The following is a 25997-nucleotide window of genomic DNA, read 5'->3' as shown; positions in this document are numbered from 1 at the left end:
TCAGCCACCCAAGGGCAGCTGGGCAGGTAGGTAGCCCCACACGGGCTGCAGCCTCTCCATCACCCCTTGTTCTTATTTTTTTTTTTTGGAGACAGGGTCTCTCTGTGGTGCCCAGGCTGGAGTGCAGTGGCGTGATGAATTATGACTCACTGCAGCCTCAGCCTTCTGAGCTCAAGCATTCCTCCTGCCTCTGCCTCTCAAAATGCTAGGATTACAGGCGTGAGCCACCGTGCCCAGCCACCCCTTGTTCTCTTGCTGCTAACACATCTGCTGAGTGGCTCCTGCTGTGCCAAGCGTTGGAGCAGGCAAAGAGGGCACTGAATGGACAATGGCTGGTGGGCGAGGGCCAGGAGAGTGGGTTCCAGTCACCTTCCCCATCTTGCCTCTGTGAAATGAGCAGTGAGGGAGAAGGGGCCGTCCTGGAACATGTTCTCCATGGACACGTGGAAATGGACAAAGTACTGCACCAACAGATCTGGGGGGACCAGGAGATGGGTAAGGGGGTCCTGGGGGATGACTTTGAGAGAGGCTGAACCAGACCAGTGGGCAACCTGGGCCTGAGCGAAGCAGGCAGTGTCTCTGGCCAGAGAAGAGGCTGAGCCCCTCATCCACACATGGAGCGGCCCAGGAAAGGCAGGTGGGGCACCAGTGCCCAGGGGAACTTTAGCCAGATGTCCAGGGTAGCCTGATCTTCCTAATACTGGTCCAGGGTTACTTGGACCTGAAGCCTGTCCCCTGATGAACCCTGTTCTCTGCCCCCACCCCCTCTCTCACGGTCCACCAGCCTGATTCCTCAACATCTCAGGAACTCCCCCTCTCCTTCCCCACACTGCCCCTCTCCCAACCAGGCTAGGACTTTCCTGGAGGACAGCATCTGTCTACTCACCTTTGAGAGTTTCAGACACAAGCCTGAGCCGACTCTTCGTGGCATAAAGCACCTTAATTCCTCCCAGAGGCTGAGGACAGAGGGTGGTGAGGCTACCTTGTCCCTACCCCATCTCTCCCCAGTCCCACTCCCTGTAGCTTCCACCTCCCTGACCCTCCTTCTGCCTGTCTCTGGGCCTCTGTACAGCCTCTCCTGTAGCTACAGCCCCTTCTCACCACCCTCCCAACTCAACCAAATGGCCCTGTTTCTCCTTCAGCTCTCCGCCGGTCAGCTCCTCCAGGACGCCCTCCTCACTCTCTGCAAAGTCCTCTATCCTCTATTCTCTCACCAGACACTTAGCCTGAAGTTGCCCTCTGACTTGCTGAGCCCCCAACTGCAATCCCCTGACACTGGGGGTGCTTGGTCAGCCCTAGCAGAATGCTTGTTGATGGACTGATTGTCCTCAGTCTGACTGTTGCCTGAACGTCTTGCCGCCTGACTTTCCTTCTCTCTAGCAGCCACAGCTTGGGGTAAGCTGCAGTGAGGTTCCTGCAGAGAGGATGGGGCAAGAAGCCCAGCAGAAGGGAGAGCATGAACCCCCAACCCGAGACTCACCCCTTTTGAATTAGGAATCAAAAAATAACCAGGGCCTTGCGGTGATCGGCCCTTGGTGCCCAGGTCCTGACATCCATGCAGGCAGCTCAGCTGAACTCTCCCCTGCCTTAGACCACTCCTCCTTTCCTCCTCCCCTCTTCTCTCTCCTCTTCTTTGTCCCCTCCCTTCCAGCTCCTCTGGCCCTGCCCCAGAGCAGCAGAACACCCAGCTGACAGCTGGACATGCCAGTCCTCACCAGCCCTTCCCCAGAGGGTCAGGTGACCCTTCCCTCCCCAGGCCACGTCAGCCCGGCCCTCCCGGGCAGACCTCGCACACCAGGGCTCTGGTGGACAGTGAATGCTCCACGCTGGGATGGGCTGTTGCCTGATGCCTGTACATGGTGGGCACTGAGAGACAAGATTCCTGGGCCCTGCCTTCCACACACTCCCCATGATCTCAGAGGAAGCTCTGGTGAGTGCTGCCTTGTGGGCAGGGACGGGCAGGGCCAGCCTTGCTGAGCCTTTGACAGGGCCTGACTGAGGGGAGAGATGGTCTTGTGTCCACAGGGCCTGTCTATACCCTGGGGTCTCATCTCCATTCCAGGCTGGTCAGGAGTCTGCCCCACAGAGGTGCCAGCGTCTTCGTGGAGGTCTGTCCATCTGTGTGCGGCGGGGGTGGGGTAGAGTGTTGGGACAGTTCAGTGCGTATAGGAATTCTGGCATCTGCTCCTCTTTCATCCCTCTCCCTTCTCCCAGGGGAATTCCACCCCTCCCCTTCCAGGGGTGCCTGGAGTCCTCTCACTTCAGGGTGGACTGGGACTGCAGAGGCAGCTGGGGGGAGGGGCAAGTACAGGGGGCTGCGTTAACCCTTAACAGAGGCAGGTGTCCAAGAAACGTGGGCAGCAGCATCCCCTGGGCCCCGGAACGGCATGTCCTAGCCCAGCAGCCCTAGCTTTCCACGGGAGGGGGCAGGAGGCTGGCACAAGGTTCGATGACGTCAACGTCTACAGCAGCTGCCTGGGGCCTGGGGCCTGGTACAGGGTGGCGGTAGACCATGGGATGGGGGTCATGGGGGTCGGAGGCATGTCTCCACTAAGCGGTGGTCCCTGATGCCCTGGGCAGTGGTGGAGTCTTGGCCCCCACCCATGACTCTTCTAGGCACCCTAGTGAACCTGAGAACTGAGCTTGCCTTGGGGGCCTTGGGGTCCCTGGGGGCCTTAAACCCCCCATGCCAGGCCTCTTCCCCAGAAATTCTGATCCCATGCGGAGGGACTCAGGCTTCTACACTTTTAAAAAGCTACCATTTATTTTTTAACCTTTTATTACGAAAAACTTCAAGCATACAGAAAAAAATAGAGGGAACGATCTCATGAACACCTGCACATCCTGCGCCTGATTTCAGCAGTGGCCCGAGTTTTGTCGTATTTGTTTCATCAAATACGCTACAGCTAGAGTGTTCTGACATCACAGCATGCCTCTCCCCCACCACAAAGTCCCTCAGTACGTCCTCACATAACCCACTGTCCACTAACAAATGAGCAACTACCCATGAGTGTCTGCATCCTGTCCACAGTCTCCTTTCCCCAGCTGGCCCCAAATGTCTGTTAGTGTTTTGTGAGAAGAGGATCCAGTCAAAAGGCATTGGGTCAGCAGGTCTCTTAAATCTCTTTCAATTAGGAAGAACCTCTGCCAACCTCCCGACCAGCCACCATGGGTGATTTTCCCCACCACTTTGCCTGGCTGAATCGAAGTGGGGGGGTGTCCCAAAGGAGGGTAAGAACATGGCAGGGTCAGACAGCTCTCAGTACAGATAGGGAAGCTGAGGCCCAGAGAGGCAGGCACAGGAAGCCTGAGGCAGAACCAGGTCTCCTGTCCCCTCCTGGGCCACTTCCCTGCATCCCTGCCCCTCAGTGCTCCTGTGGCCTCTGGGGCCCTCCCCGTCTTCGCCCTGCTGCTTCTGGGGGGTCACAGGCCAAGCCAAGCCCACCCACTGGACAACGGCATCTCCTGCTTTCTCCTGCCCTCCACAGAGCACTGAATAAATCCTTCCCAGGCAGAAACCCTGATGGTTGCTATCTTGTTCACCAGCAGCCACAGGGAACAGCAATAAACTTTATGAGCATCAGGTCCTTCAGGGAAGGAAGCCTGCGCACTGGCTGGGGAGGTGAGGGGTGGGAGCGGGAGCAGGAGGGGCGTGCTGGCCCGCCGGCTGCACTTGCAATGTGTTACCTCAACACTAGTTACTGCAACTCATCCAGGGCTGGGAGGCCCAGCTGGCAGCTGAGAGGGCTCACCCACCCACCAGGGTGCCACAGCCTGGGTGAGATGGACAAATGGGCTGGAGACCCCGTCCTGCTCTGCCCAGATGGGCTCTCAAGTGCCCCACCGCCCCCAGCCCATTCCCACCCCTCCCCCTCAGCCCCTGACCCTGGTTAAGCAGCGGAAGGGGAGGGCAAGAGGAGATGTTATAGAACGTTATGGGGAGAATCCAACCTCAATGATGGCTTCTGAGCTTTTCAAAAACCCCCTGCCTGGTGGAGGCAGAACTTCAGCTGCTGTTGGGGCTCTCTGGGACAGATCTGGGCAAAGCCAGGCAAACCTAGGGCAGTTCCAAGAATGTGTCCCCCAGTCGCTGGGCGAGGAGGTGGGTGCTGGCTTTAGTTTTCTGTTAATCCCTCTCAGGCATTTGGAGCCTCAACGTGTGCGCTGCTGCCCTCTGCTGGGGAAAGACCTTCCCTGCATTCTCCCTCAGCCACACACTCCCAAACACGCACAAGCATTCACATGTGCTCGCACAAACATGCAAACACACACACGCACACACACTCCGTCCCATTATTGTGTTTTGACCTTAAAGAGCTGTTCCATCTTGCAACTATAAAACCGCCATGCTAACCGCTGGCAACACCTTGCGTCTGTGGCTCACAGGCCTCTTGCACAAGACAGGTGGTGGCTGGTCATATTACTTAGAGGAAGGCGGCAGGTGTGGGGCAGGGTGTTGGAGGCTGGGAAATGTGTAGGCAGGTCTGGGTGTTTAGCAACATCCAAGATCCTGGGTGCAGCTTCAAGAGGCAAAGTCCGGAGGAGAAAAGCATGCCTGGGAGGGGCTGTCAGAGCAGTTGCTAACCATGGCTGAGGAGCTGCGTGTCCAGGGGTCAGGATCTATTAGGGGGCCAAGAGGGAGAAGCCCTCGCAGCCTCTGCCTCCCGCAGAGCAGCCCTTCCAGTGGCACTCGACTTCGTGAGTCATCTTTCCCCCATATTTCTCCCACCTTGACAGCAAGATCAGAACATTGTTGGTGCTGCTAAGCACATTTGTCAGTGGCTGAAGGGCTTCTAAACTAATAATCGCTGTATTAAAATCATATTTGGTCCTCAAGCTGGAGAAACGTTGCCAGATTTTAAATGTTAAGAAAAAAGAAGAAAAAAAAACTCTCTCAAAGGATAAAATCAGCCCCGAAATAAGTTTCTATGACTAAGGAATATGAAGTATTGCTCTGTGATTCTAGAAACCAAGCCTTCCCCAGGAAACAGATGCTCTCCTAGGCCACATATTTCAGCCATGGCTGGGAAAGTGATGTGTGAAGTCCCCCAGCACCAGGTATTGATCCCACCGAGCCAGGGAGCCACACGGACGGAGGGCGCACCATCCTACAGCCCTTGAGTCATTTTTAGAATGGATTTTAAAACTCCATTCTTCCCCCTGGAAAATAAGCTTGTACCTTCCAACCTGGATGGCCCCAGATGATGCACGACCCCTCAGCCATGTGAGAAACTCCAAATTTCTCCTGCCCATTACAACCTAAGCGGTTTAAAATGGTTTTTGGGTCCTCTCATCTCTAATAGATTAAAAAATGCTCCCTTGGGCATCACGAAGACATTGAATGGTACTTGTACCAAACCTCTGGCTCCGAGAGGCCTGTGAAATGTAAGTTAGAGCTTCAGAGGTGAGAGGGCAGGCCATAAACCATGCTGCTTTGCCGCCTGCCACATTTTATATTATAGTTTTCTTTTGCTACAAGCTGTTTCTTAATTATCTTCTACCCAGAAAGCCCTCTCTCCACCACATGGCTAAGATTTATCGGGATGTGATCCCGAAGGCTTCAGCACCTTGGTGATCTCAGGGGACCACCTCCCCGCACTGAGCTAGGGCCCAGGCCAGCATCTCCTCTGGTTGGCCAGGCTAGGCTCACTCTCCGTCCCCCTCCAATGCCGGCTGCCTCTGCAGGCGCCCTGGTGCTGGAGCACTGGCAAGGCCAGCCCAGCACTCCCGCATCCTCCTCCTCCACACAACCCTCCCCTCCAGCCATCACCTCCCACCCTGTCCTTGCCCTTCCCTATTGCTCCTTGTACACACGCTCCCCGAAGCAGGCTCTCCCCCAAGCTCCCCAAGGCAGAGCCAACATCTCCCCTCCTCCTGGACTCCTTCTCAGACCCCTCAAACCACCCTGATCTCAGCCAGGAGCAATACCTCTCCTAACCTCTTCTCTAGTACCCATTTGTCAACATAGTGTGTTCCCTACGAGTCCCTATGCAATCCTCATTACACTCTTAGGATCTGTTGATTGAGAAAAAGTGATGATGACAAAAACTACTAGGAATTTAATAATGCCTTTAAATGAATTTGTATTTTGTTAATTACCAACACATTTACATACATTTGAGAATTATTGTGCCTCTAGGGGATTACTTTCCTACTCTGCAGACTGGTGGTGAGGATTTGGGTAAGGTCTTGGTGGGCCCCCGGTGACAGCCCTCACCCAGGGCCCTAAGAATCCATCACGCCAAGCAGCATGATGCCCCTGGGTGTGCGGCCCTTGCTGCCCAGCCAGGTGCAGCTTCTGAAAGGCTGCCTATCCTGACACAGGTTACTGAGACAAACGGCATAAAGAGGGCCCCAGACATCACCCTGGCCCTAAGAGCCTGACTTGGGTCTTGGTCCTGGGTCTCTGAGACTCCCAGAGACAGCCAGAGCAACTCAGCAGCCACTCCCCGTCCAAGGGGACTGCACATGGTCAGAATGGGCATTGACTTTAGAATGAGAAAGACTCGTCATGGCCAAGTCCCAGGACTAGTGCCTGCTAGCTCTGGACTCCAGGAAAACTCTGCAACCATTCTGACCCTCAGTGTTGCCATCTGAAAATTCTCATCTGGAGAAACAGAGGTGTGACTGTAAAGTCAGGGGTCCAGAGTTGACCCTTAGGAGTGGCAATGATATAGGATATGTTTGTGCAAGGAATGATTTGAGTACCTGACTCAAGTGAAGTTGCTTTTTCTTTTTTTTTGAGATGGAGTCTCGCTCTATTGCCCAGGCTGGAGTGCAATGGCATGATCTTGGCTCACTGCAACCTCCACCTCCTGGATTCAAGCAATTCCCCTGCCTCAGCCTCCTGAGTAGCTAGGATTACAGGCACGTGCCACCACACCCAGTTACTTTTTAAAATATTTTTAGTAGAGACAGGGTTTCACCATGTTGGCTAGGCTAGTCTCGAACTCCTGGCTTCAAGTGATTCACTCGCCTTGGCCTCCCATAGCACTGGGATTATAGGTGTGAGCCACTGCGCCAGGTGAAGTGAAGTTGCTTTGAACTTAAGAGCTCCACACTGGGTGCCTGGCTGTGAGTCAGTGCATCAGGCAGGATGGACTATAACAAGCCACCCCCAAATCTCAGTGACTTCACAGAGTGAAGATTTATTTCCATAATGCTATATATCCAGTATGTACAGTCACTTAGGGACCCTGCTGACAGAGGCCACACCTCAGCATGTGCTTCCAAGATCACCATGGCCAGGGAAAGAGAATGGGGGGAACATCTCTTGAAGTTCCCGCCCAGAAGTAACACATGGCACCCATCCACGTGATGCTGGCGAAAGCAAATCACGTGGGCCACGCTTACCTTCAAAGCTGCAATCATACCATATTCCCACAGGGAAAAACAGAATGTTGTGAACAGCCCTGACAATGGCCACAGTCAGCCAGTCTGTTTGCAGATATGAGAAGCCAACAAGCTTTGATAAGATATAGTCCATGACTAATCTATTCCTATTTTGAACCCCTACAAGTTTGATTTGTGGTTTCGTCTGCCACCTTCCCTAAAATGGGAGTGTGAGTCCTAAAAGAGATGCATCTTCTGTAATGTTAATGAACTCAGATTTAGCATGTGGAAAGTGCTTATAACATACAAAGACTCTCCGGAAATAAAACTGTGCCGACGGGTTGTGACAAGTTATGATGCCCTTATCCGCTTCCGGTTGATGGGTGGCATCTGTCATTGTGTCTGGCATCAGCGAGGTCTTGGGGTCTTAGAATCACTGGTCATCTGTCTCCATTCTGGAAGCCAAACCCACTCACAGCCCTGCTATCAGTGACCCTCTTTTCAGACTGGGGAGTGTCTCACGGGCTAGCACAGGCTGGCTGTCACTCAGGCCCCGTGGGGCTGCGGAGCAGGGTCTGTACTGGCACAGACAGTCCAGGGCCTCATTTAACAACCAGCTTGGTGGCTGTGCCCCATCAGCAGAAATTAGCCCTTGAGTCTCCTGGAGTGAGGCCCAGCGTTACTTCATTCAGGACATGATGCAACGACAGGGCAGGAGGATACAGAGACCTGGGGCCATCTGTCCACTTCCTGGTGGTGGCAGGGGGTTGGGCAACCTTTAAGTTGAGCTCTTCTGGCTAGGGGCATCTCACCCTCTTCCCTGCCTCACTCTTACTCCCCCTGTGCCCCCCCAAGGAGCCCTAGGGAAGGATGCTGGGCAAGGGGTCTGAACTGCAGGGATGTGGGAGGAGATGTGGGCTGGAGAGAAGGACAACTGTCTCCCTGCAAAGCACTAAAGAGAGCCAAGGATATTTGGCAGCAGGCGCCTCACCTGCCATCCAGCACCCAAGCTGACTCATGGGAGTCGGTCCTGAGAATAACCCAGGCAGTGACAGACCCCGCGTGGTGGCAATGCTTGGAAGGAAGACTCCACAAAGGAGTGTCTGCACTTTGTCATCGGAGCATCACAAGGCTGTGGCAGAGGGCCACAAGCCAAGCCTCAGAGCGCTTCTCCGGTTCATCTCAGGCCTCAGCAAGCTCCGGGGGTGCCTGGAGTAGACCCTGGGCTTCTGACCCTTGCCCAAGGCTCTTAGGAAGCAGAACAGGCCCAGGGCGCTGTGGCAGAAGTGCCTGCATGTGGCAAAAGGAAGGTCTGGGCTGAGAAAGGTCCTGCCAACTTGAATGATTTAATTGGGACTTGCCCGTGAGGAATGGGAAAAACAGGAGCCTTCCCCAGCTCAATCCCACAGAGCTGGAGGCTACACACAAAGGCAGAAACAGATAAAGAACCCTAGTCTTCCTTGGGAATCGGAGGTCAGCATCAGTGCCAAGGGGAAGCCACAGACTGCCTTCCCGAGCAGCGGCGAAACCTACGCTGCCCAGCCCCAGCTGAAGCTCCAGGGGCAGACGCCGCTGCTCCTCCTATCTCCTTCTGCCCCTTCCCACCAACCTGTGTCAGAATTGCAGACCACACAGCTCAGGAGCAGCAGGCCCTGCAGATGTCACCTAATCTACATCCTAGCTGACCCTCAAGAGAAAGGGCCTCAGTTTCCCCAGCCACCAAGTCCAGGTTTTTTTTTCACAGGCTGGCTACCTGGTAGACAATCGCTGCCAATCTGTCCAGGTCCAGGGCAGGGGAGTTTGCACTGCTGTGCCACAGGCTGTGCTGAAGGCCCAGGGGTCTTCCCTGCTCACACTGCGCTCTCTGAGGAGGTACAGTCAGGGCTCCTGAGAACATCTGAGATCAGAGGGGAAGATTGCAGCAGGAACCATTTCCCTGCTGGGAATGACAGCGCCTCTCAGGTCTCACCGACACCCCCAGCCAGGAGGCTGTGGGAAGGTCGACACCAACCCCTGCTCTAGGTGGGCCTCCCGCCTGATCCCTTGTGGTGGTTTCTGCAGAGGTGGGAGAGAGATGTGCTCCCCTCTCCAGCCCACCTACTCCTAGCACATGAACTGAATGTCATCAAGTGGGATGGGGGACAGACCAAGGGGGGTACACCAGGCCTGGGAGACAGGAAAACCTGTCCCAGCACCACCAGTGACTTATAGGTGACTTTGGCCAAGTCCCGGCCTTCTTGTGGCTCAATTTCCTGAAGTTTGAAGTCTATAAACAACAACCCTCAGCCCCCTGCAGTGTGGCCAGGGAGCACACTCTGGGGCTACCATGGCTGGCTTCAAATCCCTGCTCTTCCCATACCAGCCAGGTGCAGATAGGGAAGCTACTTAACCTCTCTGTGCCTCCGTTTTCTCATGGATAAAACGGGGCTGGTAACATGAATTGCCTCACAGGGTTACCATGGGTTGTAAGGCTTAAATGGGTTACTCTATACAAAGCACTAGAACATGGCCACAGCAAGCGTCATATGCTAGTAAACATTGATTGCCATTATTTCCTTGCCACAGCTTGCCACGGTGATGTCCATGTCCTTAGAGCTCTTTGGGGAGGTGAGCCGGGGAAAGATGAGGGGCGTGGACTTCCCAGTGCAGCAGCAGGAGGCCCAGGTGTGATTTGGCTGGGATGAGGCTGTGGAGCTGGGCTGGTATCCGCTGAGGCCAGGCCTGGCTAGTGAGGGGCCAGCCCTGGGGATACAAGTGTGCAGGGCGGGAGCCTTGCTCCTTCCAGGAGTGGCTATAAATGAACTTTACAGACTAGCTGTCCCTGTGGTCACCAGAAGTACCTCTGCCTGGGGACAGGTCAGCTGGCAAAGGCCAACATGCCAGCAAGCCCAGCAAGAGGGGAGGCATCAGGCTGCCTCAGCTTCTCTGCTCTACTCCTTCTTGCCTTCTCCAAATTTGCAAGTAGGATTGGGTTTACAAGCAACTGGCATATCCTGTCCCATAACCGAAGGGTTAGCAAACTGAAGTTATCAGCTTTTTTGTGGGTCCATTTTCCTCTGTGTCCAGATACCTGTCACCAGCTTCTTTTCTCAGGTCCTGAAACAGCTTCCCAATGGGGCTCACCTCTGTGCCACACTAGAGCAGAGCTGAAGAATGCCTAGGCTGGAGTCTCAGGCCCAGCCCCCTCACCATCAGGCCTCCATCCTCCCACCCCAGCAGCCCCAGTTCACCCAGTCACTCCAGCCACGCAGCCAGTCACAGAAGCCTCACCCTCATCCTATGTAGCAGCCTGAAGCCACACTCCTTCTCCCTCCTATGGGGGCACTTTTGGCCTGCAGGGCAGTAGCCAGTGTGGAAGAGGCCCAGTGTTAGGGAATGACCAGGCTGTGTTGAGGTTTTCCATGCCGGAGTGAGGTAGAGGTCCAGGTAGCTGGCAGGAGCCTCTCTGAGCCAGAGGCCTGGACAAATTGATGGGCACTGCTGTGCATGAATCCAGCCGGCTGTGCCTGTGGCCTGGACTGAAGGTCAATTAGAGGGTTAATCTTGCCCAGCACTGCCCAGCCTGGTGGCATCCATGACCAGGAGTCCAGCAGAGGGAGAGAGTATTAATAACTTGGTGGTGACGGGCACCGCTGTGGGAATGTGCTCTCAGGACAGGACGAAGAGGGCTGGAAAAGCTTCCCCTTGCAGTGTCTCCTTGGCACTCTCCTGAGACAAAGTCAGGACATCTTTAGGGGCTGTGTTTCCAACCCAGAGTGCCAGCTTTTGCCTGAGACCCATAGGCCCACCCTCAGGGAGGGTAAGAGGAGCGGGAGGGGGAGGAGGGGGCCAGGCCTAGAGAAGAGCAGGCCCCGGCTTTACTTCCCACTCTCCTGGCCAGCCGCAACCCTGCACATGGTACTGTAGGCCTCACTGTCCTCATTTGCAAAGTGGCCTGCCTGTCCTACAACCCAGAGCTGTGAGGAAAATAGGACCAGCATGGCAATAATGCTAGAAATAATGATCACATTTATTGAATGCTTTGCTCTGGGTACTGGGCTGTCCTTTCCACGGGCCTTATCTCAACTATGTCCCTAACTCCATGAGGTGGGTATCATTATTATCCTGTTCTACAGAGCGAGAAGGAGAAACTGAGGCCCAGAAAGGTTCAGTAACTTGTCCGAGGTCCCACAGCAATTATGTCACGGTGCCATGATGTAAATCAATGATGCACACCCATGCTGTACAAAAATAAAGCACTCCTGGCCAGGTGCGATGGCTCACGCCTGTGATCCCAGCACTTTGGAAGGCCGAGGAGGGCGGATCACCTGAGGTCAGGAGTTCGAGACCAGCCTGGCCAACATGGTGAAACCCTGTCTCTACTAAAAAATACAAAAATTAGCCGGATGTGGTGGTGGGCGCCTGTAATCCCAGCTGCTCGGGAGGCTGAGGCAGGAGAATCGCTTGAACCCGGGAGGCAAAAGTTGCAGTGAGCCAAGATCACACCACTGCACTCCAGCCTGGGCGACAGAATGAGATTCTGTCTCTAAATAAATAAATAAATAAATAAAGCAAGCGAGCAAGCAAGCACTCCTGTACCCATAATCCCCTGCAAGACAGTGAGAGCCCCAGTAGCAGTGGCTCAGCTTGCTTCTTGTTGGGCCTGGGATGAGTGTTCCCAGATGAAGGCAGGCAACATGACAGGTGAAGTTAAGATACCGTCTCTGCACCCTCAAAGCTTAGTGTGTTGCCTGAATTTTTTTAATGTTTTAATATTTAAATTCAAAAAGTACAAAACATTATTTAAAGTCTCTGGCTGGGCACAGTGGCTCATGCCCATAATCCTAGCACTTGGGAGGCCAAAGTGGGTGGATCACTTGAGCTCAGCAGTTTGAGACCAGCCTGGGAAACATGGTGAGACTCCATTTCTACAAAAAGTATAAAATTAGTTGGGCATGCTGGCACACACCTGTAGTCCTAGCTACTTGGAGGCTGAGGAGGGAGGATCACTTGAGCCCAGGAGGTCAAGGCTGCAGAGTCCAGGAGGTCAAGGCTGCAGTGAGCCAAGATCACGCCACTGCATTCCAGCCTGGGCGACAGAGCAAGACCTCATCTTAAATAAATAAATAAAGTCTCCTTCTCATCCCTGCTCCATGGAGGCAACCACTGTAACTGGTTTCTCATGACAGATTATTCCAGAAGTAATTGATGGATATTCACAGACTTGTTTAAGGTACCAGTGAGGAACCTGTTCTGGGGTCAAGGCTGTGTGGGCTCTTCTAAGCACTGCCCTGCCCCAGCCACCACCTCCCTCATCTAACTTCCACCTTCCTCCCCTGCTTTCCAGAGGCCCCGCTGAGAACCCACAGACAGGAGGACAACTATGCTATGACAGCAATAAAGGCCAAGAAGGAGAAAGTTGAGGACCGCTGACAGCCTGTGTGCTGTTGGGAGCTGCCCGGTCTACTTCACACCTTCCTCTAGCAAACTGTGCAGCGACCCCACCACCACCACCACCGTGTGTCACCATGGTTGTGCAAAACAGCGCAGATGCCGGGGACATGAGGGCAGGCGTGCAGCTGGAGCCCTTCCTACACCAGGTTGGGGGACACATGAGCGTGATGAAGTACGACGAGCATACGGTGTGCAAGCCCCTCATCTCCCGGGAGCAGAGGTTCTATGAATCCCTGCCGCTGGCCATGAAGCGGTTCACCCCACAGTACAAAGGTGAGTGCCTGGGCAGCCAGGCCACGTCTGGGTGCCGCCACATGGGGGCCGGCTCATCCAATGCACCCACTGCATCCTCCTGTGCCGTGGGTGTGTATAAGGGTTGCCATGGAGACGCGCCCCTCTCCCAGCAAGGCTGGCCTTCGCTGTCCTAGTTTCTCTGAACTCTTCAAGCCTCCAGGTCTAGAGTGTAATGCCATTTGGCTTCCTTATAAATTAGCTCAAGCCACCAGGCTTCAAGGGATGGAGAAAATAAAACAACACCCTGGTCCCACCCGGTCTCCAAGAGGGCATTCTGGTCTGTGCCTTCCGGGTGCCATAGCCAGCCATCTGATGCTGGCTGTAAACACAGGGCAAAGTGGGGCCTCCTTAACCTCCCCTTGAAAGCCAAGGAGGATGACAGGACCCTCAGGCCTGGGACAGGGCTTGGGGATGCTGGGATGTGGCTTGCTTGGGAAGCCAGAACTGCCACCCTCACCCAGGAAGAGGCAAAGCCAGGGATACGGGTTGCTGCTTGTGTGTCGCTGGGAAACTTCTGCATGAGCACAAGGTGGGTTCTGGGGAAAGAAAGTGGGTGGGGAGGGTGCTGCCTCCAGGCAGGGGTCAGGATCCCCAGGACAGGGTGATTTGTCCACACTCAGCCTTCTGAAAGTGAAGCTGACAGGGCTCAGCCACACTCTGCCATGTAGTCGGCCCCAGCAGTGAGGTGACTGCTCAGAGAAATAACCTCTTTAGAGGACTGTAGACCCCATGACTGGAAGCTGCTGCCCTCGTCAAAGTGTTGATGGTGAAGGTGACAATAATATCCAAATAAGTCAGCCAAAAACACATTTGCATTTCAATGACCAAGATAACTGGGAAGGATGGGGCCCGGTGTTTCTCAAGTGCAATCTGGCCTGGGAAACCAACTTCACCAGAATCCAGTGTGTATGTGCACAAAGGTACACAGGTCCCCACGCCCCATGCCAGACATGTGAATCAGAATCCCTGGGTCTTGGGGTGAGGGTCAGGAATTCTCTCTTTTTTTTTTTTGAAACAGTTTTGGTCTTGTTGCCCAGGCTGGAGTGCAATGGCGCGATCTCAGCTCACTGCAACCTCCGCCTCCCAGGTTCAAGCAATTCTCTTGCCTCAGCCTTCGGAGTAGCTGGGATTACAGGCACCCGCCACCATGCCCAGCTAATTTATGGGGTTTCTCCATGGTGGTCAGGTTGGTCTCGAACTCCCAACCTCAGGTGATCCACCCACCTCAGCCTTCCAAAGTGTTGGGATCACAGGTGTGAGCCACTGCGCCCAGCCAGGAATTCTTAATTAGCATGGTCCAGACCTAATGCCGGTAGGGGGACCAGGGCCTGGAGCCTTGAGCATTGCTTCCAAGCACTGTTTCACACATGCCTAGACTTCAGGCCGGCCTGCCACTCCTGAGAGTCTAAGACAAGACCGATCAGCGTCACACACGGAGAGACAGGGGAAGATGGCCCATGGGCCGCCTGTGTGGGCCTCCCTCTCCCTGGGGTCTTCCCAGCCCGCAGGCTGGTGTTGCCTGGCTGGTTGTGGGGTCCCTTCCCATCTTGTCAGAGCACACACTGGAATTAATGTCTGTTCCTTCACAACTAAACTTAGCCCAGCAGAGGGGTGGCAGGATCGTGTGTAGGGTGGCCTCCTGCCAGCACCATTTCACTCTTGCTCCACACAGCTCTGGGGCTGAGATGGATGCCGGGCAGCCGCAGGCTAAATGGGAGAGGCAGAGAGGTTGGCCTGGCCTTCAGGAGGTCGTCCTCATCCCCTCCTCTGCCCTGAGGTCTGGCTCCTGACTGTGGGCTCTTGGCCACATTGGCCTGCTCCACTCAGTTACACTGTTACTAAAGGGGTGAACTCGGGTGTCAGTGCTCGGGGTCATCTAGCCCAAGGAAGGAGGGGGACTGACTTGCCCAGGGTCATTCAGCGAGGGCCTCAGGTCAGGGGCACCTGAATCCCCACAAGGCTGCCACAAGGGTCTCCCTTTTCTCCGCTATAGGAACAGCCCTCACTGAGAAGGGCCATTTCTGAAGTGGCCACCACATGCCACAGAGTGCGTGTTCTCTCTTCTCACCGCCCTGCACCATGATGGCATCAGGGAAGACGATGGGCAGGGACGCCACTCCAGAGGGCAGTCTCTTGGGTCAGAGCTCGCCCGGGACCTTTGCTGGGCTCTGCAGGTGTGACGGTGCCCTGGGGCTGCACCCCTCTCCTCCCAGGCTGCCAGTCAGCACTGGGCAATGAGGATGTACTCGTAGGTCCAGTTGGTTAACACTTGACCCGGTTGACCCGATTCATATTACAGACGGCAGCAAGTAAATGCTCTCATAAACTTAAAAATAAATACACGATAGAATATTCACGGAGGCTCAGGAAGCTACTAGGCCAAACCAAAATTGCTGAGATGCTCTGGGCATGCCAGTTGTGGCAGTAAGCTCTCTCGTCTGTCCAGCTGGCATGGTCTCGGGTCGAGATGCATGGGGAGGGCTGGGCAGGCCCTCCTGCCCAGGGCAGGCAACTGGAGACTGTTTGTAAGGGGGTTATCTGCTTGGGGTCCCCAACTTCAGAGGGAAGGGCTGCACTGAGCCACAGAGGGGTGTGAGAGGGAAAGACAGACAAGAGCTGGAGACAGACACAGCCCGTCAGAGGCACGCAGAAAGACAGAGAGGCAGAGATGCAGAGCCTGGCTGTGTAACTCTGACAATATGAGAAATGGAAATGACTTTTGGATTTTATTGGTTTTGGGTTATTTGCACCTCTGCTCTCCTCCATTTACTCAGACACTCAGAACTGATGAGATCAGACAAGGGCTGGAGCCTGGAGAAGCGGGTGAAGGTCACGCTTCCTGTCCCTCCAGGAAGGCCTCCTGGGCCTGGGGCTCCCAAGACTATGGTTTCTGGCAGTCCTGTCACCATAGCCTCACATGTGGCAAGGCCTGGGGAGTGCTGGAGGGCAGCGTGAATTTTCCAAGACCCAAAAGAGCTCTGCACAGGACCAGCACACCAGGCTCCCCAGGCAGCTGGGAGGCCTCAGGGCTCCCCAAGACCTGCACGAGGCTGGCAGCTCTCCCCGCTTCTCACAACTGGAAGGATGGGCTCGGGACAGGCATTGGTTTGGCCTGGGCTCTCAGCTCTCAGTGCTGATGACCCTCCCCTCAGGGAGGAATCACAGCCTCTCTGTTCTCTCCTATGGAACAGAATGACCAGAACAAACATGACGGGGGACACAGCAGGAGTGTCCCTAATGCAAACTCAGGGTAAACATAGCGTGACAACACCAGACCCTCCGGAACAGCCTGTCCCTTCCTCCATCCCCACATCTGGCATGGCCCTCCCAGAGCTCCATCCCACACCGACCGTGTGCCCTTGGGCAGGTTATCCCATTTCTCTGAGCCTTGGCGCCCACTGTCAACACTCTTACAGGCGTACTGTGACTTAGCGGTAGCAAGGGAAAAGCAGTAACAGGCCACCCAGCAGGTGGAAGACAGGATGGCTATGACGATCTGTGATTCCTTCCTCAACCTGCCATCAGCCCCTGTCTCATGAGCAGGACAGCGACAGTGGGCTTGGCCTAGGGGTGAACGCTAGTGGCAGGTGAATGGTAAAATGCCAGGTTCAGGGACAGCATTATGGTTATCATCATGACGACTTCACAGGACACGGGAGCCTGGGATGGCGTGAGGAAAGGCAGCACCTTTTAGGAGATGGAGACGACTGAATGTCACTCTCAGGCTGCAAAATTAGGGCACTGGGAATCTGAGATGACAGGACTGGCCCAGGGAGACCGCTGAGCTAGGCACAGGCAGCTCTGGAGAGCGACTTGCTGAATTATAGAGCAGCCCTGAAAATGAGTGTCCACGCTGACCAGTCCAGGAGGGCCCGGCAGCGATGCAAACTGGGAGATCAGCCGCCTTCACGGCTGGCTCAGCAGAAATTGCCACTTACTCTGAAAAGGTGACCACGTGGCTGGGGGGAGAAAGAAATACCTTGGAGGACATACAAACATGCAGCCTACCCTCTCTTGGTCAGGGCCCAGCAGAAAACAAAAGGCATACTCAAAGGAGGTTAAATGAAGAAAACCTTAAAAAGGAACCGTTTGGCAGGGTGCAGTGGCTCACATCTGTAATCCCAGCACTTTGGGAGGTCAGGGCGGGTGGATCACAAAGTCAGGAGTTTGAGGCCAGCCTGGCCAAGATGGTGAAACCCCATCTCCACTAAAAATACAAAAATTAGCCAGGCGTGGTGGCTGGTGCCTGTAATCCCAGCTACTCGGGAGGCTGAGGCAGGAGAATGGCGTGAACCCAGGAGGCGGAGGTTGCAGTGAGCTGAGATCACGCCACCGCACTCTAGCATGGGTGATAGAGCAAGACTCCGTCTCAAAAAAAAAAAAAAAAGAACTGTTTGCAGAAATATATGCAGGATTCAGGGGAACCACCAGGGACTGGGGGGACCCAGAGACCAGCAACACTGGAAAGCTGTCACCACCCCAGGCCAGGAGGGCCACAGAGGAACACAGCAGGTTATGAACACAGTGAAGAGGGGTGGGAACCAGTGGAATAAACGCTCAACCTTTCTCCTCCCACCCTCCCATCTCCCGCCAGTGCCCCCCACTGGCAAATCCACTGAGAAACTGGAGGACAAGGGAGCCACTGGTATACTCCATCAGGTCATTCCTTCAGCATATAGCAGGACAGAGGGGGTGCAGAGTGTGCTGGTGAGGGCAGGCGCAGAGAGGATGAGCGCATCAGCTGCAGGAGAGAGGACATGTATTGTCACCTCTGCTTCTCCCAAAACCACAAGGGTGGCCATCTCCTGTGCTACTACCAAGACTCTGGCAAGGCCAGGCACCACTGGAAGCCAAACTCCACGGAGGAAGGCCTGGGCTCTGTCACCACCAGAGGGAGGACACTAAAGGGTGGCTGCAGGGCTGCTAATGTGCCTGCCACAGCTAATTACCCAAGCCTGGCCAATGCCCAGGAGGATGCCCCTTAGCGTGTAGGGTAAAGGTATTTCAGACACTCTTCACTTTCACAACCAGTGTTTTTTTGTGCCTCAATGACCAACGCCAGTGGTAGGATGTAACACAGTTGGGGAAACCTCACAAGGCTTGTTTCATCAAAGAACCATGTTCCACCAATAATCTTCACATGCAGATGCATCTAACCAGAGGAAATGGCCAGCCATCAGCTCAAGGGCAGACAGACGGGGGGAGGGCGAGTGAAGGGGCGACGGGGAGCCCGGGGCCCTGGAAGGCTGTGAGAGGAAGGCTTCCTGGAAGAAGCAGGTCCGATAAAGATACATGGGAGGGAGAGGAAGGGTCATCAGGAGGCAGAGGGCATGGAGGAGGGATGGGATGGGCCCAACTTCCCTCACTGGCACTCTGAGGTGGGAGGCCCCTTCACAGAGGACCAGCTCCAAGGCCCCCAGGTCGGGCAGAGCTGGCTTGGCTGTGGCATGCCTAGGAGGTGCAACTGTGCACAGAGGAACTGGAATGCGAGGACAAAATGTGCGGAGTTGACTTTGTTTAAAGCGCAAAGGGGCAGGGAGGTGCGATAAAGCAGAGGATGTGTCAAGATCAGCCCAAGGCTATTTTCTCCAAGCTCTGGGGCTCATTCTGGGACAGCATCGGTTCAGGCAAAACCAGGCCAGTTCCAGAGCTCTTCCTTGAGAGAGGAGCTGGGGAACGGGGGAGGTGGACCTGGACCATTAAGCTAAATTCCCAACCTGTCATCGCTCCTGCATATCCGCATGGTGGCCCTCTCACCTGGCTCCTCCCCTCCCCTTCCCTGTGTGTTTGCAGGCACCATCACAGTGCACCTCAGGAAAGACAGCACAGGCCATCTCAGCTTGGTTGCCAACCCAGTGAAGGAGAGCCGGGAGCCCTTCAAGGTCTCCACAGAGTCGGCGGCAATGGCCATCTGGCAGACGCTCCAGCAGACCACCAGCAGCAGTGGCAGCGCCTGCGCCCTTGCCCAGTGGCCGCACGCCCAGCTGGCACGCTCACCCAAGGAGAGGTGAGGCCACTGGGCAGGATGACAGAAACCCTGTCCCTCGGCAGGGACCGGCACTGCTCCCACCTGTGCCCAAGGCCAACCACTCCCCATTAGGGCTGGTGCTGAGAAAATGAGAAATTCAGATGAATGCTCTGTCTAGAATAACCAATGTGACCAAAGAAAGGAATGGATTTTCTTTATGCCACTCCTAGAAGGGAGGATTATGATGCATTTTATCTCAGAAGTTGATGCACAGGCAGAGTTCTCCACTGAGTAGGTATCCGGTACATATTTGTTTAATTAAATACCTGTTTCACTGAGACTATGAAGTGTCTCTGGGGAGGAAATGTACAGAATAGAAACCCTAGAATAGTGTATGTAGAGGAAAAGTGTGGCTAATTGCTCTCAGAAATCATCTCTTTCCCTAGCAGTTGGAAGGGGCCAGAAGGGAGGTCAATGTCATGCTCAGAGGGTCCCCGGAGATGCAGGAGGCTCAGGTGCCTGAGGTCCCTACCAAAACCTTTGACAATGTCAGCTGACCTTTCTCAGGTGAAAAGGCTCCCCGGGGCTTTTTAAAACATTTATAGGAAACAAAAGGGAGCTAATACAATGAAAATGCCTCCCTTCCCAAGGAGTGCCACAGATCTCATTAAGCCTCTGGGCTTGGAGTCAGGAAGCAGGCCATTATCTCCATTTCACAGATGGCCAGCCAAGATGCCCAGAGGGCAGGAGGAAAGGACCTGCCACAGTCCGCACTCCCCGCAGCCCCCACCCCACTCCTGTGCCCTTCTGAGGTCTCAGGGAGGTGATGGCCTGCCTGCTGGATTATCAGAGTCCAACCCCAGGCTTGTGATTCCGGTTAGGGCCACTGCCCCTTAGTGTGTCACCTCAATAGTAAGACCATTAATAATCCAGATCACTTGCAAGTGAGTTCAAATCACCTCAGTCCTCTGAGGGGGCAACATGTTCTAGTAAGTTCTCCAGGTTTTGGAGAAGCCACTTGAGGGCTACAGTGTGGTGAAATCTGGTCCCAGGACCCGAGTTGGGCAGGGAAGTTGCCCCAGCCTGATGAGGGCCACCCTGGAGAGCAGCTGGGACCACCCTGTCAGAGCCTGTCTCAGAGAGCCCAGTCAGCCACAGGCAGCAGCGCTCTTCCCCAGACCTCTGCTCTGACTGTCCTGTGCTCCCCTCCGCCGCAGCCCGGCCAAGGCTCTCCTGAGGTCCGAGACCCACCTCAATGCTCCAGCCTCCTCGCTGGCGGAAGACACTAATGGGAACCAGGTTGAGAGGAAGAGCTTCAACCCATGGGGCCTGCACTGCCACCAGGCCCACCTGACCCGCCTGTGCTCCGAGTACCCAGAGAACAAGCGGCATCGTATCCTTGCCATCCCCCTCACGTGTAGTCCCAAGGGCGGGGGGATAGAGAGACACAGAGGGGCAGAGGTGAGCAGAGGAAACGCACACAAACACGGGGCCAGCGCAGGGTGGGCAGGGAGAGACAGACGTGAGGGAGAGCCGGAAGGCACAAGCCCTCAAACCCAGGTCCTAGAAGAAATCAGGTGCCTCCAAAAGAACAACTAGACAGTATGGGGAAGGCAGATGGAATTACACTGAGTGCAGTGCCCTTGGGGGTCCCTGGCTGTGTCTTGGCCACTTGGCAGTAAAGATGGGTTAGGATGCGAGTGTCTGTGGTCAGACAGGAATGATGAATGCCATGTTGGGTGGGGGCAGCAGGGGGCTCAGAGAGCTGGATGAGTCCCCAGCCCCAAACTCCCTTCCATCCCTCCAAATTCTACCTGCAGGTGTCTTCCCATGGGGCCCACACAGTGAGAGGGAAGTGTGGCTCCTCCCTTAGGGGAGTGTCCATGGGGTGGACTATGGGAAGTGCCCCTCCCCTACTTTTTCAGGAAGAAAATTTAGGTTTGAAATGCCCCTTCGTCACCACTGCTGTGCTCCTTCCTGCAAATGGGTGGCTGGTTTCATAGTATTTACCAAGACACATCTGCAATCATAATCCCTAAGAAGCTTTTGCAGGATAATTACTCCACTGAAATTAATATTCCTGCAACTCATCTCCAAAGCTAACATCAACCCACTTCTCCCAAAAGGTATTGGTCCATTCAGCAGGACTGGAGGTTTTAGCCTTATGATTTTCTGCCGTAAAATGTAAATTGGGCATGGCCTGCCAGGGATTTCACGCTTGCATTTAAATTTCAACCTCAGAGCAAAATGGAAAAGGAAAGAAAGCTCACATACTCATAAACTCCCCCTAAATAAATGGACTTATTAAAGCAGCCTGCAAAGCTAATACTTTGAATTCTTAATAGCAAGGATGAGCTTGTCGGTAAGGAAGGCAATAGGAGTGAAGAATGGCGCCCAGAATAGGGAATTTCCAGGCAGCTTCTGAGGCATGCAAACGGCCTGTGGCGGAACAGTAGCTCTGAAGTCCTCAGAGTCTTCCTTAACGTAGTGTGACTAGGGTTCTTGTTGCTGGAAAATGTAGTGTCACAGTACACGCATCCCTGCATCCTGGATCTGAAGATGGGGACCCGGCAGCATGGCGATGACGCGTCCGAGGAGAAGAAGGCCCGCCACATGAGGAAGTGTGCGCAGAGCACCTCAGCCTGCCTGGGTGTGCGCATCTGTGGCATGCAGGTAGGTTGCATGGGGCCCGCCGCTGTAGGGGAACATCCCGGCACGTCCACGGTAGGGTAGGGATGTCTCCTATCCAGATGCCACTGCCCGCTGCAGAGCCCTTCACTTTGGAGGAGCCACAGAGGAGGCCAGGAGCCAGTCTTCCAATGAAGAAATGCATACCCTGGTCTATGACACACTTGATCATTTCTTTTTCTTTTTCTTTTTTTTGAGACAGAGTCTTGCTCTGTCACCCAGGCTGGAGTGCAGTGGTGGGATCCGGCTCACTGCAACCTACGCCTCCTGGGTTCACGCCATTCTCCTGCCTCAGCCTCCCAAGTGGCTGGGACTACAGGTGCCCGCCACCTCGCCCGGCTAATTTTTTGTAATTTTAGTAGAGATGGGGTTTCACCATGTTAGCCAGGATGGTCTCGATCTCCTGACCTCGTGATCTGCCTGCCTCTGCCTCCCAAAGTGCTGGGATTACAGGCATGAGCCACCACTTCAGCCCACACTGGATCTTTTCAAGAGTACCCTTCAGAATAGTGATGTCAAAAACCATCACATTTGAACTTGGTCTCACAATCTTTGGCAGCTGAAACTTTCCACAGTGGCCATGTGGCTCCTGCTCATGGTGCAAGCAGACCTTTGATGGCAGTGTGTGAGGCTGGGCTGGGGGAAGAACTAAGAGAAAGGGCTTCTTGGTGCAACCCATGGCTTCCTGAGTCCTCCTTCTCTTGAATGATGAAGCTGAATTCTCTCATTTTTAGATGCTGTATGGCAGTCACCTCTTTGAATTTCTATTAGCCATTTCCCCTTCTTAATCCACCTTTTCTGCTGCTTTTTGCTACCAGTTCTGGTTAATAAAGTGGGAAGGTCATAACCTGCTAACCCTGCAAAGGAATGGTTATTTTCTGTAACTCAGACTCCACGCCTTCTTTTTTGGGCTCTGATGTGGGTTATGGCAGGGGCTGCGGGAGAACAGGAGAAAATAAACTTCCTCTACTCGTTCCCTCTTATAGTCTGTCTACTCAAAGCAAAACCAGACACCGATTTGACGGTAAACGTTATAGCTTTCCTTAATTGAAACTGCCACCCCTTGAAGCTGGAAGTTGAGTCTATAAATTTGTTGCACAGATGTCCTTTGGAAAGCCGGGAATGCAGTCCTCAAGAGAATGGAGTGTGATGATTTGTGGTGTAAATGGAATCTCTCTCTGGACCTCAAATCATCTGAAATTGATCTGATTTATTTAGAAAGTGATGCCTGTCATGTATTTATGACGGCTAATTTAGCATCCAATCTACAGCCCTCCAAAGGCAACACCAAGTCTATCATATCTTTCTGATTTTTTTCAACACTGGTTTTCTATAAACATATCATGTAATCTGAGGGCAGGAATGACGTGAGAAACTGTCTTGGCCAGGCACAGGCTGCCCCTTCTAGGTGTGCCAGGCAGAGGGGTGCCAACCCCCCCTCTGGCCATGCCCACTGCTGGCCTTGGTTCAACCTTGGCTGCTGCCTGTGCCATCTGAATGAAACGGGGGTGGCTGCCACTGTCCCCCATCAGCATCTCTCTTCCATCTGCTCCCTTCTGGTGGCCAAGACACAACAGGGGAGGGGAGGAGAGATGGTGCCAAGGAGAGGAGCCACCAGCCCCATAGAGCTGCCATGAACCTCCCTCCTCTACCAGGCTCCCCTCAACTGCACTGGCTACCTGGAAACTGTCCACACCTGACCTAGCCTATCTTTTTATCTTCAAACAATTCACCCCACTCTACCTCAAGAGGCATTACTGTTGCCTTGGAATCTGCAGAGAAAGGACTTTATAAACTTTGTTGGGGAAATTTTAATCTAGTTGGCTTTCCAAGGCCATTGGCTGTGATTTCAGATTCCTATTAAAGCTTTCTAGCTTGGGTTTGCTAATATTTGAATTGAAGAGGGCCAGAAGCCAGGGCTTAAATCACAATTTGGAGGTTGACATTGGAAATTCACAAGAAAGAAGATCCAAACGTTTTCCTCGTGGGTGGAGGGTCACCTCTGTAGGGTGAAGGATCTTTAGACCTTGCATTACTACTAAAGACTTGCATAGAAAGCATTTTAAAATGTAAAAGCTACCCTGGCACTTGACGGAAGATCATCTTCTGCTCATTTCAGTCACTCTTGCCCTACATCTCCTAAAAATCTGTTCATATGTTATCCTAGCTTGTGATGCTGCAACCATACCAGATGCAATTTGTTTAAATTTCCAGTCTTCACATTTTCTTTCTTCTTTTTAATATAAGGTTTACCAAACAGATAAGAAGTACTTTCTCTGCAAAGACAAGTACTACGGAAGAAAACTCTCAGTGGAGGGGTTCAGACAAGCCCTCTATCAGTTCCTACATAATGGAAGCCACCTCCGGAGGGAGCTCCTGGAGCCCATCCTGCAGCAGCTCCGGGCCCTCCTCTCCGTCATTAGGAGCCAGAGTTCATACCGCTTCTACTCCAGCTCTCTCCTCATCATCTATGATGGGCAGGAACCGCCAGAAAGAGCCCCAGGCAGCCCACATCCTCAGGAGGTTCCCCAGGCAGCCCATGGCAGCTCTCCCGGTGGTCTCACCAAGGTTGACGTCCGCATGATTGACTTTGCTCATACCACGTACAAGGGCTCCTGGAATGAGCACACCACCTACGATGGACCAGACCCTGGCTATATTTTTGGCCTGGAAAACCTCATTAGGATCCTGCAGGATATCCAAGAGGGAGAATGAAACTTCCTCGGCTTATCTGGATTTTTCTGGGCTATAGATCTCAAAAAGGGACCTGTTGATTGCTAGGGTAGTCCAGACACCCCTTAGATATCTTCATAATAGTCCTATCTACCGTCAAAAACCATCTCTATATATGGCAGACTACGTTAACAGCTGCTGAACAAATCAGCTCCGGAGGTGATTCCACATCCCCTGGCATCATGCTCTAATGCTGCTCATCGGAGAACGGACAGCCAGGATAAAGTGGCACCTTCTGGAGTACACTGGAGGGGGCAGCCCAAGTTAGAGGCCAGCATTGCTGTGAAATTCTGGAATATTTGCATCTAAAAATGTTTACTCGTTGCCATGCTGCAGTCCGTGCCAGCTGTGAGGCAGAAAACTTGACTTGAAGCAGCCTTCAAGAGTGAGTTCATGAGTTCATGGTTTTTCTCTTTGTATGGGCTGCATGCTGCAAGGGCAGGCAGAGCTCATGAATGCATCTTATCTTCCTAAGCAGAGTTTTAGGTGAGACAGGATGAAGCGGAACAGAACTGCCCATCTTACCTGCTCTGCACCCAGCTTCCAAGTGGACAGAGCCAAGCCCAGGCATGAGCTCTGGCAAAGCAAGGCCCCAGATTCTCCATTTTTGCCTGTGGAAAGGAGGGTCCCTTTACAGACTTTTTTTCCTTTTTTTTTTCCCCAAAATCTCTTAAAATGAGGAATCTCTTAACAGACTTTGGAGTTCCCCATTCTGCCACATTCTGACCATGAGACGCGGCTTGCAGTGGGGGTGAACACACATAAGAAGGGACCACTGATGCCCAGCTCTACTCTCTGCTTTCTACTTATTTATTTTGGGGGTGGGTTGGGGAGTCAGAAGAATCTGGAGGACTGAGGAAACCAGGGGCAATGTTTACAAGACTGGTGGACAAGTGTAAATATGGAATAAGAACAAACAGTTCTAATTAATTCCTTCTTCTGCAGTACGGAAACCTATTACAATGCCCTTGAGTCAAGCACTGAGATATGTTACCCAATTAGGGAAATAAATTTGTTAATAAAATTGCTGAGGTCACCAGTGATTATTGGTGTGCCTTATTACCCTTTCCATTTGTTTATTCTGATCACACTGTATGATAGTTCCAATTTATGAGCGACTAGCTTATACCACAAGAACAGTTCACTGATTTCCTACAATCCTTCAGGGAACTCGGGTGGAAATAGTGGCTAATAAAATATTTGCATGTATCTGCAAGGCAGGCACCAGACCTGAGAAGTAAGTGGTCCTTTTATTTGAATCTCATACAAGGCACAATTAAGTAATTTTTTATTCTCATGGATAATTACTATTCACACTCCAAAATCCACACTAATAAAAAGAAAGAATGGACTGGATAATAAAAAAAAAAAAAAAACTTTTGTTTAATTTTAGAATATACTCTATGGGTTTCTAAGCAGGGTAACTTCCCAAAGTATGTTTGGCCAAGGCAATGATGTGATTTATTTGCATGCTGTGTGCCCAAGGTGGGAGAGTTGAGTCAGAGCATATTGGGTAACAAAAGGGAGTCAGCCTAAAACTAAATATTTG

General features: G+C 53.3%; 1 protein-coding gene across 1 annotated transcript; it reads left to right on the top strand.

The window, feature by feature from the left end:
• The first annotated feature begins 1695 nt into the window (after positions 1-1695).
• IP6K3 (inositol hexakisphosphate kinase 3) lies at positions 1696-25487 on the top strand. Its single transcript, XM_033216823.1, has 6 exons — positions 1696-1930; positions 12659-13038; positions 18853-19066; positions 20245-20420; positions 21525-21700; positions 23963-25487. Exons 2-6 carry the CDS (start codon positions 12840-12842, stop codon positions 24428-24430), a joined length of 1233 nt encoding a protein of 410 aa, XP_033072714.1. The 5' UTR covers positions 1696-1930; positions 12659-12839; the 3' UTR covers positions 24431-25487.
• The last annotated feature ends 510 nt before the right edge of the window (positions 25488-25997 follow it).

Source organism: Trachypithecus francoisi, unplaced genomic scaffold (genome assembly GCF_009764315.1).
Source record: "Trachypithecus francoisi isolate TF-2019V2 unplaced genomic scaffold, Tfra_2.0 Lachesis_group10, whole genome shotgun sequence".
In the NCBI taxonomy this organism is placed as follows: Eukaryota; Metazoa; Chordata; class Mammalia; order Primates; family Cercopithecidae; genus Trachypithecus; species Trachypithecus francoisi.
The sequence above is the reverse complement of the archived record's forward strand: the minus strand, read 5'-3'. Positions and strand labels throughout refer to the sequence as shown.

Excerpts from the sequence above, each read along its gene's own strand:
- IP6K3 (XM_033216823.1), top strand. The coding sequence starts at position 12,840 with ATGGTTGTGCAAAACAGCGCAGATGCCGGGGACATGAGGGCAGGCGTG. Across the intron at positions 19,067-20,244 it reads GCACGCTCACCCAAGGAGAG|CCCGGCCAAGGCTCTCCTGA; the intron begins GTGAGGCCACTG and ends CCTCCGCCGCAG. Across the intron at positions 21,701-23,962 it reads TGCGCATCTGTGGCATGCAG|GTTTACCAAACAGATAAGAA; the intron begins GTAGGTTGCATG and ends TTTTAATATAAG.